General features: G+C 33.8%; 1 protein-coding gene across 6 annotated transcripts in view; it reads left to right on the top strand.

Moving 5' to 3' along the window:
* Positions 1-16,187, top strand: part of Fhos (Formin homology 2 domain containing) — an 86,931-nt gene that overhangs the window by 60,800 nt on the left and 9,944 nt on the right. For 5 of the 6 annotated variants that reach the window (XM_089649923.1, XM_089649921.1, XM_089649922.1 and 2 more), the window contains 8 exons: positions 4,941-4,999; positions 5,562-5,941; positions 8,613-8,899; positions 9,540-9,781; positions 10,529-10,657; positions 10,889-11,113; positions 11,960-12,160; positions 12,551-13,065. In XM_089649923.1, coding sequence (XP_089506049.1) covers positions 4,941-4,999; positions 5,562-5,941; positions 8,613-8,899; positions 9,540-9,781; positions 10,529-10,657; positions 10,889-11,113; positions 11,960-12,160; positions 12,551-13,065 — 2,038 coding nt within the window. The remainder of the gene's footprint in view (positions 1-4,940; positions 5,000-5,561; positions 5,942-8,612; positions 8,900-9,539; positions 9,782-10,528; positions 10,658-10,888; positions 11,114-11,959; positions 12,161-12,550; positions 13,066-16,187) is intronic. The other variant, XM_089649924.1, reaches the window with a different exon arrangement.

The following is a 16,187-nucleotide window of genomic DNA, read 5'->3' as shown; positions in this document are numbered from 1 at the left end:
TCCCAGTCGCGCCAATAGTCTTGTTATCTTTTAGATTATACAATGATTTTAAGTATATTATATAAAATTATTCGTTTGTTAATCTCGATTCTACTATTAAAATGCGGTGCAATAAACTCTCGCAAACAATCCAGATAAATTTTCATAAATAAACTGGAAAGAACATGTAAAGAACATTTTGATGTAGTGACATTTGTTTAAAAGAAAAAACATTTCTTTTAAACAAATGTCACTACATCTTAAATGAATACCTTACATAAATTAAATACCTCTGTTTTTTTTATTTATTTTTTATTTACATACATTTGTTAACATGTAATTGTTGGGTTATGTAATATAATGTGTATTTGTTGGGTCAGCTGGAAGAAATAGGATGTAAGCTATAAGCCATACCCTTTGTACTCTATATTTTTGTGCAATAAATATTTTTTTGAATTTGTACCTCATCCCGTTCATAACAAGTACCGATATAATTAATATTACCATCTCTTAAAAACAAAAAAACATTGGTCACGTTTATCCACAATTTTGTTATGATTTTGGCTTTCGTACCGTAAGAATATTAGGTTTCTCATATATCACGATTTGTCTCAACTTTGCAATATGACTTTTACTTAGTACTTACTACAAGGTTGAATCTGGAAATGCATAAGTACAGCTTAAGCCAATCATTTCAGAAATGTGGCATATTTTAACTTGATTTGAAACGTACAAACACAGTTAGGTGCATACAGGTAATGTTCTCTAAGAAGTCGTATTTCTGTTAGCTCAACAGTTTATCAAATTTCAGAAAACAAACCTAATCAGTCGTTATTCTCGTGAAGTCGCTATGCCACTCGGTTTAGCTTTCTCATTTAATTAGCGGATTGGTGAGATAATAACAGAGCATTCTAAATAATGGAAATGGGATTTTGTGCAATTATTAATGCCTAAATATTCCCTAGCAATATAAAAATATCAATTTGCTTAAATTGGTACAATTTTTCGCATTTCGTAAAACGAAATTTCAACTGCAATGAGAAAACTTACTGATACAAAATACTGTTAATTTATTAAAAATCTGGTGTAATTGTACGTTTTCCTGTTAAAAACGGGACTGCAGGTCTTTGACGAATGAATTGACAGAATTCCAAGTATCAGTTGAAAGCACACGTGTTCATAGAAATACTGATAGTGTCGCATTCCTATTCGGAAAATAACAAGTGTTTTCGTAGTTTTTTTCCGAAGCATAACATTTATTAGCCATGTGATTCAATTTATATCGGAATTAGTCCATGTAAAAAAAACCCTCAAACAAAAATGAGTACTTATATTCTGAATGACTAATATTTTATCAGGAAATTTGAATTGTATCACTTTTTTAACAGGACCATTTTTCTCCGTGTGAAATCTGTTCTCGAGTACATAATGTAAATGCGTCCTAATTCGTTGTGCTGTATATTAAATACAAATTAATTTTACCATATTTTAGATTCACCTACATGTACATTTATATTTTACTATTATGTGTTCATGTAAAAATAACTGTAACGAATAATAAACATAATCGAATTCAATCGTATCACACTGAATTGAGTGAATAATCGGGAACCCTACTACTATTCAGGCATTTGAACTAAAAAACCAATTCCCACATTATTTGTTCTGTTAATCTTTTTGAGTGCTTTCCACTTCAAGAGCATCGTAAATAACAATTATGAATAAAATTAATAACGGACCGAATCACAATTGAGCTGCGAAACAACTCCGATTGTGATAGTATAGAATAATAATTGAAGATGAAAAACATATGGAAAGTTGAATGGTAGACAAAAAGCTGGAATTCTTCGAGAAATGAAAGTCTTAAATATGCCGACTACAGGAGAGGAAAATCTGTTGGTTAGTTTTCCCATGTCGCATGTGAGGCAGTCGCCTTTAGACTCACCGCGGGATGAGTTGTATTCGATGTAGCGTGAAAGTGTTCTGTTTGTAATTACTATTTACTTTTATCAAAATCTGTTGGATAGTTTTCCCATGTCGCATGTGAGGCAGTCGCCTTTAGACTCAACGCGGGATGAGTTGTATTCGATGTAGCGTGAAAGTGTTGTGTTTGTAATTATTATTTACTTGTATCATAATTTTCTACTTCTGCGCAAATATTGTTGCACTCTTTGACCATCGCGAAGGCTAGGTTTTATATATGTGAAGTGATTTGGGATCCGATAGTCAAGAATTCGGTTGTGCATAATCTACCTATAATCATATCGTATTGTATTATTATACAATGCTCTACCAAATCGAACAAAATATTACGGAAATTGAATATGCTTATATTATACTTTATACCTATATCATGTACAAACTTTGCAATTGCAACTAATAAAAATAAAACCATTAGTATCAATAATATGCCACATATTTTGTTTGCGAAGATAGCCATCTTTATAATTTTTAGAGCTAAATCTCTCGAGAGTAAGATATTTGGCTGTGACCCCAGATGTTACGGGTTCAAAAACCACTTAAGGACAAATCCAACACAATATTATACTAATCTTTTAAAATATTAAGCGAAATGAATTGCTGAGAAGAGTGTTTAACCGGGAGTCTATTAGTCTAGAAGTCAACTTAACTCCTATTGGTACAAATCAACAAAATTCGTACACACGACGTTTCTAGGTTAGTTTTTTCATCAATTGCGTGGCTTAATATCACTTTTTAAAAGTGTTCTGATTTGTTCGGTTACCAATTATTTAGCACACATTTTTTATTTTTTTATTTCGAAAAGGTATTATCACAATCAATTCTTTTAAAATATATAACACATATAAAAAAAAAATAATTTTGCTACAAAAATACACAGTAAATGGCATAAGAACAGAATAGTGAAAAAATATGTATCTTAGTATTTCTACAACAATGAAGAAAACCAAATCTTGAGTTTGGTGTAGGACTAAAAAGTAATATCAGTAATGTGATAAAATTATAAAATATAAATATTTGTCCAAATGAAGTTATTGCATTTTGTTAATGATGTTACTCGTGTATAGTTTTTTAAATATAATTTTACATTTTTCTTGAATAATATCAAATCTGTTATTTTTTTAATTCTCCGGGAAGACTATTAAAATAAAATTATTAAAATGGCAAAGGACTTTTTAAAAATTGTCTTGTGTTAGAAGTAGGTAGGTAATTAATTAAATAAAACCATTTAATTTCGTTTATATTTTACTCCTTTCAATATTCTAAGTGGTCACTTAGTTACTCCGAAACGATAGAATAAAGTGATTCTGGGACAGAAAGAAATGAACTGTGGGAAAAGTGGTTATCTGGCCACTCAGGGTTTTTCTAGTAACATGGAAGCGGTGAGTGCCTTACCAAATGACGCCCTATCGCAGAGTGGTGGTTTTTTTACCTGTGCTCCAGACAAAAATATTTGCTTCTGCAGGTTCGTACCGATAAAGAATATTTATTTTGCTTGTACTTGCGTTATTTTCTTTAAAAAAATCTACTTATGTAGATTCCTTTTGCACTAGTCTAAGGTAAAACTTTTCTAGGCACTTGAAACTTCTAACCACGTTACTTTATGTTTTTCAATTAACCGAGATAAAAAAAGAGAAAACTATACTCTTAACCCATTTAGGCGAGATAGTAAATATTTTCCCTTATAAATTTAGAGTTGCAGAATCTTATTCTACAGCTTGAAAAATTATCCTTTTCGGATAAAATATTGTGTAATATTATGACACAATAATGATAAAAATTATTTAAAAAATTGAACACGCTATTAATTTTTTCTGGTATAATCAGATTCCTTACGTGTGGTACCATGTCCGTGAGATTCCAAACGTTTTGTATGCTTTAATTGCAATTAATGCGAAGTCAGTTGAAGGAATTGATATTTTTGTACGAACTGCACTCAAATATAAAATATCAAAATAAATTTTAGTACCTTTGAATACACAAAAGAAATCAATCAAAATATTATATGTAAATAATATTTATTTTGAATTCGTGCTGCATATTTATTTTTTAATGTGGGAATGCAATAAATTAATGTCTTCACAATGTACGGATGCTTTGAAGAAACACACATTAAGTATGTGGCTTCGACCAAAATAAACCAGATTAATTTTACTTTTCCCCAGTTCCTCAGTGTATGTTAAAGTTTACAAACGATTCTTGTATTTTTGTTACACTGTTTTTGGTATTTGGAGATAAATATTTATATATTATATACACCTTGGTTAGTTCAACAAAGCGATATTTAAAAACCCAATCAAACAATAAATTGTCTTTAATTTTGCATTGTCTATAATAACGACTGTTTTTACCAAAGTGAATCAGAGCTACCGTTAACAATTGGTTTAAAAGCACACTAATATTTAACAATGAAATACATGTATATTCATAATTCACATAATTTTTTTTGCTAGTCAATCCACAATTTTGTCAGCTTAAATTGATTCTGTGTTATCGTGTAGGAAATAATAAATTTTAAAGAAATTTGATATGTCTATATTTTTATATTTATATGTATAATATATATTTGATAGGTATGGGTACTAAGTACCTAATTTAAAATACATAGTTAAATCTTATCATTGAGAATTCAATTCAATCAATTCAAGAATTGTATCCAAAACATCCAAGCTATAACGTTGACATTATACGAAGCATTAACGTTGCAACGATATTTATATAATAATAACAATATTTGGATGATTTGTATAGCGCCGTTTTTGTGAAAAATCAATTATATAATATATTTCTGCAATGATCCTATTACAATACATAAATTACAATTTATAGCAGATTGCATCCACCGTATCGTCGATCTCTAATACAAAGCTATATGTACAATCCATTTGATCAACGAACGTGATACTGCTAATGGACATATATTTACATTCAGTACAGGCAGGTAATATAGATATATACTAATGGTGTTATTTTCTTTCCAGTCGCAAAAATTACATTGTACTCAGGACACAATTATCAGTTCGAGTTCACGCTATTAGAGGTAAGTCTTCAATAACTTGTTACTTATATTTGTATCTCAAACACTCATACTCATGACGTATGTTTATTAAATAATATACTATTCAATTTATCTTCCCTGATGAAGGCATGGTTGTATCGAAAACGGTTTGCGTATTGTCATAAAATAATGTAATGTAGGTACCTTGTAACTTGAAAACTTGAAATTTGTAATTTATATGAAGAGAATGACCACTGGAACGTAGGGTTGATATGATATTGTTATTTTCAAAATATTTATATTTCTAATTTGCATTCTCCCGAGAGCTCTGTTGTAACGTATCTTTCTCATAAACTACGTTCGCAACAGAAAGAGTGGCTATAATGGTACGTATACATTAGGGATAGGAACGAATCCACTGCAAGCGGCGTTTCGCGCCATTTGCAGTTGCTACGTTCCTTTCCAATAAGTTGAGGTTCAGTTCGGCTCGCGTATGTATACGTAGCACAAGAAATCTTTCAGCGCCAATACAGATGCATTCAACAGAGTGTGTGATTCTGTGGAAAACAGCAATAAATTGCTAATGATTTTTTGTTGTTTTCAGAAAAACTACTCAATTCTGACGGTCGGGAGCTGCGACGTGCCCTTTTCTCCTTGAAGCAAATCTTTCAGGAAGACAAGGACCTGGTGCACGAGTTTGTCCAGAACGATGGGCTAGACTGCCTGATAAGAGTTGGCTCCGATGCCGATCAGTACTATCAGAACTACATACTCCGTGCCCTGGGGCAGGTCATGCTCTATGTGGACGGCATGAATGGAGTCATGAAACACAATGCAAGTCTTCAGTGGCTATATTCCTTGATCGCATCCAAGTTCCGACTTGTAGTCAAGACTACTCTGAAGCTTCTGCTGGTGTTTGTGGAATATGTTGACACCAATTGCTTGCTGTTGATCAAAGCAATTGAAGCAGTGGATTGCAGTCAGGTGAGAATGTGTCACTCTGTTTTAAAGTCTTAAAATAAAACTTTATTTTCTTTCACATTCTAAGGTTGGGATCATGCTTATGTGTGTGTGTTTGTATGTGTGTGTGTGTGTGTGTGTGTGTGTGTGAGGGTGTGTGTGTGTGTGTGAGGGTGAGGGTGTGTGTGTGTGTGTGTGTGTAGTCTACCTGGTTTCATTCGCATACGCATAGGACAGCTAACGATGCAAACAGTAAAAATATTCTCAACTATAATACTCTCTATTTTCTCAAACTACGAATACCGTTAAAAATGTGTCATAGATTTAAATTTTATTTTTCTGATAGTGATTATCGCACTGAAAATATGTAATTGTAATATTTTCATTCATAATTATTGAATTAAAAAACGATCTGAAGCCGCACATTTCAAAAACAACTAGGTACAATGTTATTATTACACAGAAAACGCCAATGTCTGGTAAAACAAAAAAAAACATTAATAAAATGTTTTACCATTATTTATGATATCAAGCTGATATTGTGATAAAGCCCTTTGTTTAAAGGGCAATATTCACCTACCAAATCAGTGTCTCATCAGTACAGGTGATAATAATAAATTGTGTATGCACATATTTGTATTCTACCTTTTACCCAAGGTTCATAGAAAACGTATGGCGAAGCTTAATGCTAAATCACTATTTTGATTAATCTTTATAACGGTGTACATTATGAATACCAAAAAATATGATTTAGATAAATTGAAGGTTTTTCTTTCGTTTCGCTAGAGTAGAAGACAAATAATAAAAAAAATACTCAATAAAAAATATAAATGTAAACTACTAAAAAATATTTATTTTAGAAAATAGGTTTTGAATTTTAGGACTCCAGATTCAACTCAGTTTGTAAATATGTATACAATGGTGATGTATTCAAAGTATGTAATGGTATGTACAAACCAACGTAAGTGCGTGGAGACATATACCAAAAACTAAATTTAATAACTTGGAGTAAAGTTAATTAAGAGGAAGCTACAAGCAAAAAATGTGTATATTCTTGGTACACCTTATATTATAGATAATAGGCATTAAAATCGCTTGATAAACGGAGTCTAGAAACGTTCGATTTCAAGCACAAAACTGTTTTTTATTTATTTTGTAAATAATTTTACAAGAAAGCAAAAAAGTTAATCAAGTGAAACTGAACTGAAAAAAAAATATTTTTTGGTAGTTTACATTTATATTTTTTATTGAGTAATTTATTTTTTTATTTGTATTCTACTGAAGCGAAACGATAGCAAAACCTTCAATTTATCTAAAGCATATATTTTGGTATTCATAATTTACACCAATTCGTTATAAAGATTAATCAAAATAGTGATTTGGCAATATTTGGAATTAAGCTTCGCCAAGTTGAGTTAAAAGTCGATAATCTAATCTATCATCTATGGTTGCTAACAACTTGTTTTGACAGCTCCCGCTTTAAATATTAAAAAGTATTGTTTTTACAAAAAATACACGTTAACAGTTCCTTGTGTATTCATGTGAATTAAGTCTCGAGACGAGTTAACTGTTTGTGCTTGTGGGTAATCAATAATTATCACAAAATCGATCATTCCAACTATACATAATTCGTAACAAAAGTTTTGTTTGTAATCTCGAAATTTAATATAAAATAAGTTTACCATACGTTTAAAGTGTCTACAAAGAGAAGATAAATCAATAAGATAGATTATATAATAAAAATATAATCACTTCGGTAGTATCAATTAAGAATAAATAGCTCAACCTGAGTTTACATTGATTCATAAGCAAACCATTCTCATTGATCATACAGTAAAAAAAAGTTTTGAACAGCGTGCAATGCACACCATAAACGATAATATTTATAATACGATTTTTTGAAATTTTGTTTGGGGCATTATTGAACATAAAATAATGTTACTAGAAAACACTCGTTCCAAATCAAAAAATAATGTCATTACGTCACCGAGTCAGACAATAAATTCTCTAATTTGAAAAATGAAATGTCAAAACCAAAATGGAATTTTTAGATTGTTATATGGAAATTAACAACTTTTTCTTTAACTCATTTTGAAGGTTATACCCATAATGTAATATATCATTGAAGAAGAAGATAATACTAATAATATGAGGTTTTTTAACCAGTTATGAATTTTTCCTCATAAAACTCATTAATGTAATATAAAATCAGTAAAGTAAATACAACCATCAGATGGTGATAGTAATAAGGCCAAATGAGCCGTAGTACTAGTCAGCTAGAAACATGAAAGGGTATTGTTATAAGCCCTAGCTAGTTAGAGGATTACGAAAGAATCCGTAAAATCAAAAAAAAAAAAAAAAATAATACTAATAAATCCGAACAACATACAGAAAAATATGCTATGGTGCTCCTGAACAACTGAAAATAGCTCTGGACTGGAGTAACGGATGTCTTTAAACCACAGGCGTAGCGTCGGGTGCTGTGTTTGTGCTACTGGTGTTTTAATAGAAGGCGCTCTCAAGAAATAGAAACCAACAATAAGCATTGACACCGGTGCACTGTCAGCAGATATGCCCAAACATTTGTACATGATTTATTTTTTCCACACAAGATAAACGTCACCGTAACTTTATCAATGAAACTCACTTCAATTCTATTCTATTCTTTCTTCTAAGACCGTATTTTATCTTATAGGGTCTCCCGCCATGGTCCAATATAATGAATCTGCTGAAAGATTACGACGCATCTGACACCGAGCTGTTGATCTATGCAATGACTCTCATCAACAACTGTTTGAATGGAATCCCGGATCAAGACACGTACTACAACCAGACGGATTGCTTGGAGGATCAGGGGATCTACAACATCATCCAGCGCTACATGTCCAAGCAAGGGACAGATCTCGATCTACTGAGGCAGTTCCAGATCTATGAAGCCGTCCTAAGTCATGAAGATGGAAACGATAGTGGAACTCCTCTCAGGTATATATTGTTTACAACTACAACCAAACATTTAAAATGATATCCATAGAAAGAAAATCTTGAAGAAAATATTTATTTATTTATACTGTTTCGTGCCATATTGGGCTTTTACAAGAAAATTGACACATTGTTACTGTATGTAAATTTATCAGGATATACATATATACCAATATGTTCATGGAAAGCGTAACTTTTTTGGTTCATTAATATGAGTTTCTTGTAATTTTACGCCCCCACCACCTACTTCCCCATTTATCTTACAAAGTCATGATAATGTTTACTTCCCCTCCCCCCTTACTTCTTGACATATTTTATAGACGGCCCCAAAATCATCATCTGGTTGCTAATGGTGTCCTTTTATTTTAATCCTAAGATGTCCTTTTATTTCTCTCAGTGTAATATTTTACAAACAAAAAAAGACATTAGGAACACCACTAGCGACAAACAGATGATGATTTAGTGGCCGTCCATAAAATATGTTAAGAAGTACAAAGTACTTTACAGTGAGAAAAATTCTTAAAGTTCATGTACTCAAACATTTTTTTGTTACCATAGATTACTAGAGATCCAACTTTTACTAGGTGACTGAAATTATGTGTTTTGTTTGGGGGACTCACCTTTTTGCCAACTCGGTTTCCAGGCAACTGGATGACTCCATACGTCAGAAGCTACGCCACCGCAAGTTAGTAGAGGACTCAAAGCAGGGTAGGAAATCCCGGCGGTATTATGCTGGCCTCACTTCGGGCGTCACCAATGGAAGTTCTTGCGACAGCGCCACTCGCTACAACCAGGCGCTGCTTCAGTCGGCCCTGGCTGATGAGGAGGATGACCAGCCTCTCAGTCCGCAGCCAGCCAAATCCGAGTCTTTCCGTGATAGCAAAGGTACCCAATAATTACTCAATCGTTGTAAATCTACCGAAATAAAATATCTTTTTCCTTAGCATTTCTCAAGTATGCATAGAGCCTTGTTGTAATAATTGCTTAGAGTTTCAAAACACCTTCTTATTAACCTTTTCTACTTTTCAAAATCAATGCTGTCAGTAAGACACAACTTATTCTGATTGTTGACGTTACTGCCGGGTAATAATTCAAATCATGATCTGAATGGATTTAATTTTAATCTAATGAAATTCATCCAGGGCAAATAATTGTAGTTTACTTATTAATAATGTACATAAATATAAAGTTTAATGCTTTCAATGCTTCTTTAAGATAGAGATAATTCCTCATTTTTGGGTAGATATTATATTAACCTGTAATTCTAAATATCCATAAGTATTTATAAAATTTTACTTTTTACTAAATTGTGGATTTTATACCAGTATCTAAGAACATTAACCGGCACCATCTATAATCAAAATTTAATAAAATGGCCACCAATTCCCAAAAATAAAATAACTTTTCAACCATTTGTTTTTATGTCTTTTTCTCAGTTTCATTTAAAAGTCCTGTCTTGTAAATCTCAACACCATTCATGGACTTTCCTGAAATAAGTTAACCAATATTAATATTCCCTTACAACATAAACTGCGGATATCCTCATGCCTATTTTGATTGTTTTGTAACAGCATGTATTTACGCTGTGGATATTGTGAATTTAACATTAATGTATCCATCCATCTAACACAGAAGTAGCAATGTCGCTCCAAAGGCGGCGCGAGAGAGTTCAAAGGCAGAGAGAGTTTATAAAAGAGCAGCAGAAGTTGTCATCGCTAAGCAAAAAAGAAGAAACAATAGAAACACCTGCCGTTGTGCCAAGTAAGTCAATGTTCTGTTCGATTTGAATAAAAATTGTTGAGTTTGGGCTTCAATTCAGAGTTAGCTTTATGTGTCAATTTTATTATTGATTTGTAAAATATTGTAAAACCCTCAAGGTTCCCGACTAAGAAATATTCACTGTTACTAAATATTGCTGTATCATTCCCTAGAAACCTAACCTAACCAATATTTTACTGACTTTAATAACCTTAATGATTTAATGATTTCCAGGCCACCAAATATATACATCTGGACTTCAGCAGCGAATTCAGAATGGCACCCTCGGACACTCGGGCTCCAAGGACTTGACTCTGGCAGTCAACAGCATCAATAAGCAGATGGATGAGATGGACCTGCTGGAGTCTCCTAAGGCAAACGGAAAGGCGGACCTTGGTCAATGGATGAGAAGATTCAATGGTAACGGAGACACAAGCTACGAAGAACCCAAAATCATCAGTGAGTATATTGAACCAGAGAAGAAAACACTTCAGTCAGCAGCGATTATGATATTAAATTCGGCTTCTTCATGTTGTTATATCTTCCGAGATAGTTAAGCCATGACAATTTTTGTTATCTGTTTCCACTCTTTCCAGTCTTCTGGAGCAGCAAACAGAGAGACGAATCCTGGACCATTCCAACCCCTCAGATTGATTATCTGAAGATGCTGATTCTATGTTTTATCTTAATCTGTATTAAATTTCATTACATTAATTTGCTATATAAATTATTAGTATTCTTGATAAAGATAAAATCAATCAATATAATACGCTATTTTTTACACATAAAACTATGTTCGCCTGATTTTTTTTTTCCAGTAAATATGTCTGCTAGATTACATTTTCTCAATATTTTGCATCAAGTATCAGTCATCCACATAGATATATAACAATATTATTGTTGTGTTCTTTATTTTACATTAGCTGCACACAGGAGGCCCTGAGGAATTTAATTAAATAATTTCCGTCAGGGCCTGTTTCATCTTTGGGGATGCCATATGTAGGTTCTTCATAAGGAAAAGAAGGGGAGGAAGTTCTGGAAAGGAAAATCGTGTCTGGGGTGGTTATGAATCTGGGGATCAATGGGTCCAGGGGTGACGGACGTTTTAATCCACCCTTCTCTGAGTAGGTGGCATGGGTCGAGACAGTTCAGCTGGAGAGGTCAAAGGGTCTCCCTCAAGCGGCCTCTTTCGATCTGGCCCGCCACGCAGATGTCATCCAACCGCTAAGACCTTGACAAACCTCACTTAACCTGAATCCTTGTTCAATTTGTTGTTGTATTATTATTTACAAAATGTTATTTCAGACGATGATCCGCTTAATTTGAAGAAGCCAATGCTTATGATCGACAAAGAAAGCACAGTGAAGGACATCACAGAGAAGCTGTGCTCTCCTCCCTCTGCTGTTAGGAATAATCAAGTTGAAGAGGGCAAGGTGAACCTTGTGGAAAACATGACCGGTGTTATTTCCAAAGCTATGAAAGGGCTTGCTAAATCCAAATCAAAAAGTAAGTTTTTATTTATCAATGTAAAGATAGTCAAACAATGAAGCCCTTAAATAGACACTAGGTATCTAGCCAAGCACAATTTATTGTGCATAAGTTACATATTACTAAGTTCTAGGCCCCTTGGTGGAGGTTTTATTTTATCACCAACTTATTTGCTGTAAACTCAGTTGTTCACATGGGAACAAGAAATGAATAAAATCTGATATAGTATCCTTCCTCAGCCTGCACCCAACAGGAGATGAACTAACTTCCTGACGCTACAATAGTACAACCAAGTGGTCTCTTGTGTGATGTGTTGTGCATGCTAATAATATTTGTTTAAATAATCTATCAACTTTATTTTGCAGTAGGTAATATGTAATATTCATACTATAATTTGATACATTCAAGGCATTGTACGAAGTCCAACGATTGAGATATCTAACAAAGGAGAGGTGAAAAAGACTGAGAGTGACTTCAGCTGGGATAGCATCATCGCATCCCTTGACAGGCCACTACGTCTGAAGGACCTGGACTTTACTGACCTCAGTCCCCCTGAGGAGACTTTGTCCATCAACACCACATCAGATGGTTGGGTTCCTCCCCCTCCACCCTTCCTGGCTAACAACCACCTCCTGGTCAACACCCACCACAATAGGGTTCCCCCTCCTCCCCCGGGTGGTATCCCCCTCCCCCCACAGTTCTCTGCCCCTCCAGTCCCCTCCTTCCAAGATAACAACTCTTCCGTCTCACCTGACTACCACAACAAATCTAAGAAGACAATCAAACTCTTTTGGCGGGAAATCAACGACGTCAAGAAATTCAGTTTGGAGCCTTCTTCCATCTGGGACGAGATTATCCCTGTGAAAATAGAATCCAAGATTTTAGAACATCTATTTGAGTCCCGCACCAAGGATGTCATTAAGGTAACAAATTTTTCCCATGCCTGAATGATTTCCTAAACATTTTTGGGATAATCCAATAAAATTTGACACAATCTACAGACAAAACATGTTGTTTGCGTCAGAAGTGGTATTTATAAGGTGGGAATCTTGATAATGCGATTTTCGAACTTAAAATTTGTAATATTCCCAAAATTCGACATGTAAAATAGTTTTATAAAGATTTGATGCGCGCAACAGAATATTGTACATAAAATAATTGCCTTTTGACTGTTGTGAATAATGTAAGCCTGGCTTTGTTAAAATAACAATCTTTTCTCTGTGAGAAATCTAAATCAAACGCTTCAATTATCTTGTTACAAATAAATCTATGCTTCACAACCTCTTCATTTTTAGAAATTATGTTTTCATCAAGCTGCAAGAAGCTAATCATGGTTTAATAGAATGAATTATATTTTTTTCATCTCTCTTGATGATAATAAAAACACTTAAGTTGTTTTTTTAATGAAAAATTAACTATTTTAAATAGTTAGATTGACAGAACCCTGTAATTACAAGTGTTTTCAAAATATTGGATCTGGTGAGATTATTTGTAATTGAGTGAATGAGTGAAAGATTGATTGAAAAAAATATTTTTAGAATGCTGCGCTAAACCAATCCATGTGCCTAATACTATGATAGTATTCACGCCAAGAAAGGTTGTAAAAATAAATAATATCATACACATTATTAAGTACATTTTTTCCAGCCATATTTCACCGATTTCATCAACTATACCACCAGTTTCCTTCATATTATTGTCTAACTCCTATTCATGAACCATATCAATGTCTGACACGAACCAGTCTTTTGCAGAACCAAGCTTGAAAATTAAGCTTTCCCAAACATCTTCAATAATTTCTCAGGGCACAACTCAGACTGAACACACAGAAATAAGCACATTGGTCGTATAGTCCAGTCAGTGGGGAGTTTTACCTTGCAAAAGGTTAGGTAGTAGCGATTTTGATATATGTTGTTAAGATTGGGACTCTAAGGAAAAAAAAAAGTTTTCGACCTTGGGAGGGTCGAGCTCGACCCGCCATCTTGGATTGAAGGTGCCAAAATTTGTTTTATTTCAAAATAATTGTGAAGTGGTCGTTTTTACAACCAAATTGCCGAAGGCAAACTTAAAGACAACTAAATTACTTACATTTTTTGTTGAAAGTTTTTTTTTGTAAGTCTAATAGGTAACGAGTTACAGTGGCGGAAATGTGAATATTTTTCTGAAAAATGATGAAATTTTTAACTTTGTAATTTTTTCGGGTTATTCATTACATAATTATAATAATTTTGTTAATTCATTTCCACACCACCATGAGGTGGGGAACATGGTGCATTTTTTTATTGTGGTATCCCCAGTAGTTCTACTCCACAGATATACCAGCGATGGTAGATTTCGAAATTATATTACATTACTATGAATTATGTTACTATAAATTATGTTACTTAATAACAGTCTTCGTCATCAATGTCATCATCTAACTCATTGCCTGTGATACTGAGATTCTGGGCTTCAATTGACAAAATCTCTTCTTCTTCGTCCTCGACATCGATGTGAACCTCTGGCGAATTTCGGCATGTTTGACCATTACAGCACCCACATACAATAGAACACTTCAATCCAGCTTTCATGTAGCTACATGCAACGCCGCATCCTTTTTTACAATAATTGCATGAAATAAATTTTAATAAAGTCTCGGGTGCTGGTTTCTTTGTCATTCGTACTGGAACAAGCCCGTTGGTGTCACGTTTCCAGCCCCAGTTTCTGGATTTTTTTGGATTCCATACCATTTTTGGACTTGATGGTACGTTCTAAATGCATGGTACCGTGCAGCGTCGTTCGTTGGTGGCAAAGAGGCAAGATTGAATTTGCTTTTTGCTGTCGACTTTGCGAAACGTTTGTAGCGGACTTCTTCCAAGGTTTCCTTATCCATGTCACCCCCGTACAAGCAACAAGAAAGCGTGTTCCTGCAACTGCTATGTCTTCTGGTGTTGCATCATGTTGTTTGAAGATTCCTATCATGGCATTGAGTCTTGTGTCGTTTTGCACAAGCGAACAAAATTTTGTTTTTCCTTGGTTGAAGAAGGACGATGTTGTATCGCAGCCGCTAAAGGCATGAAGAAACAGAATATTCTCAGCCGCCTCTTTGTATTTCACACTATTCGCGGAATACAGTCTTTCAAAAGTTTTGCCTCTCCCGGGTTTGCGAAGATATATACTACTTTTGGGTGGTGCTAATGCTGTCAGCAGAACTAGGAGATCAACGTCTTCGCCAATAATGAAAACAGCGTCATATGATGAACACAAGGAAATCGCAGTATTGACAATCAACTCATCAGCATCTTCTTCAGCCTGCTTAACTGTAAAATCATCCTGTATAAATTGCTTTGTAAGCATCGAAATCAGACGGACTTTGTTATTTTCATTGGCTAAAAATCGTTCTTGTGAAACTTGAACTGGCATTGTTTCATCGAAAAGAACATCTGCAGACATGAGCATCTAGGCAACGTCCTGTAACCAGGACTCAATCAGTGTTGCCAAGTCAGCTGTAGACTAGGATCCCACTATAACAAATCAACGTCATCGAGTACACGGATGATGCTATATAAGTATATTGTAACGTAGAAATACGTTAAAATGATATTGTGTAATATGTTCGTACAAAATTTATCAAGAAAACTGGAGTTTTACAATTTTTTGTCAAAATTTTCTTCTTTCAACCGCTGTAACTCGTTACCTATTAGACTTACAAAAAAAAACTTTTTGCAAAAAATGTAGGTAGTTTAGTTGTCTTTAAGTTTGCTCTCAACAATTTGGTTGTAAAATCAACCACTTCATAATTATTTTGAAAAAACCAAATTTTGGCACCTTCAATCCAAGATGGCGGATCGAGCTCGACCCCCCCAAGGTCGAAAACTTTTTTTTTTCTTTAGAGTCCCAATCTTAACAACATATGTGAAAATCGCTACTACCTAACCTTTTGCAAGGTGGAGCCCTTTTTTATCCCCCACTGACTGGACTAGTAGAAGCCTCGTAATATTTGTTGCCGCAAGATTCTTAAACATTTTCAATAATATTAATGCGTTGCATTTGAACATGGTTGAAA

The sequence above is a fragment of the Hesperophylax consimilis genome, chromosome 31, assembly GCF_061612785.1.
Source record: "Hesperophylax consimilis isolate HC1 chromosome 31, BYU_Hcon_1.0, whole genome shotgun sequence".
NCBI classification, from domain to species: domain Eukaryota; kingdom Metazoa; phylum Arthropoda; class Insecta; order Trichoptera; family Limnephilidae; genus Hesperophylax; species Hesperophylax consimilis.
Note: the sequence above shows the minus strand (reverse complement) of the source record. Positions and strands in the feature narration are given on the sequence as shown.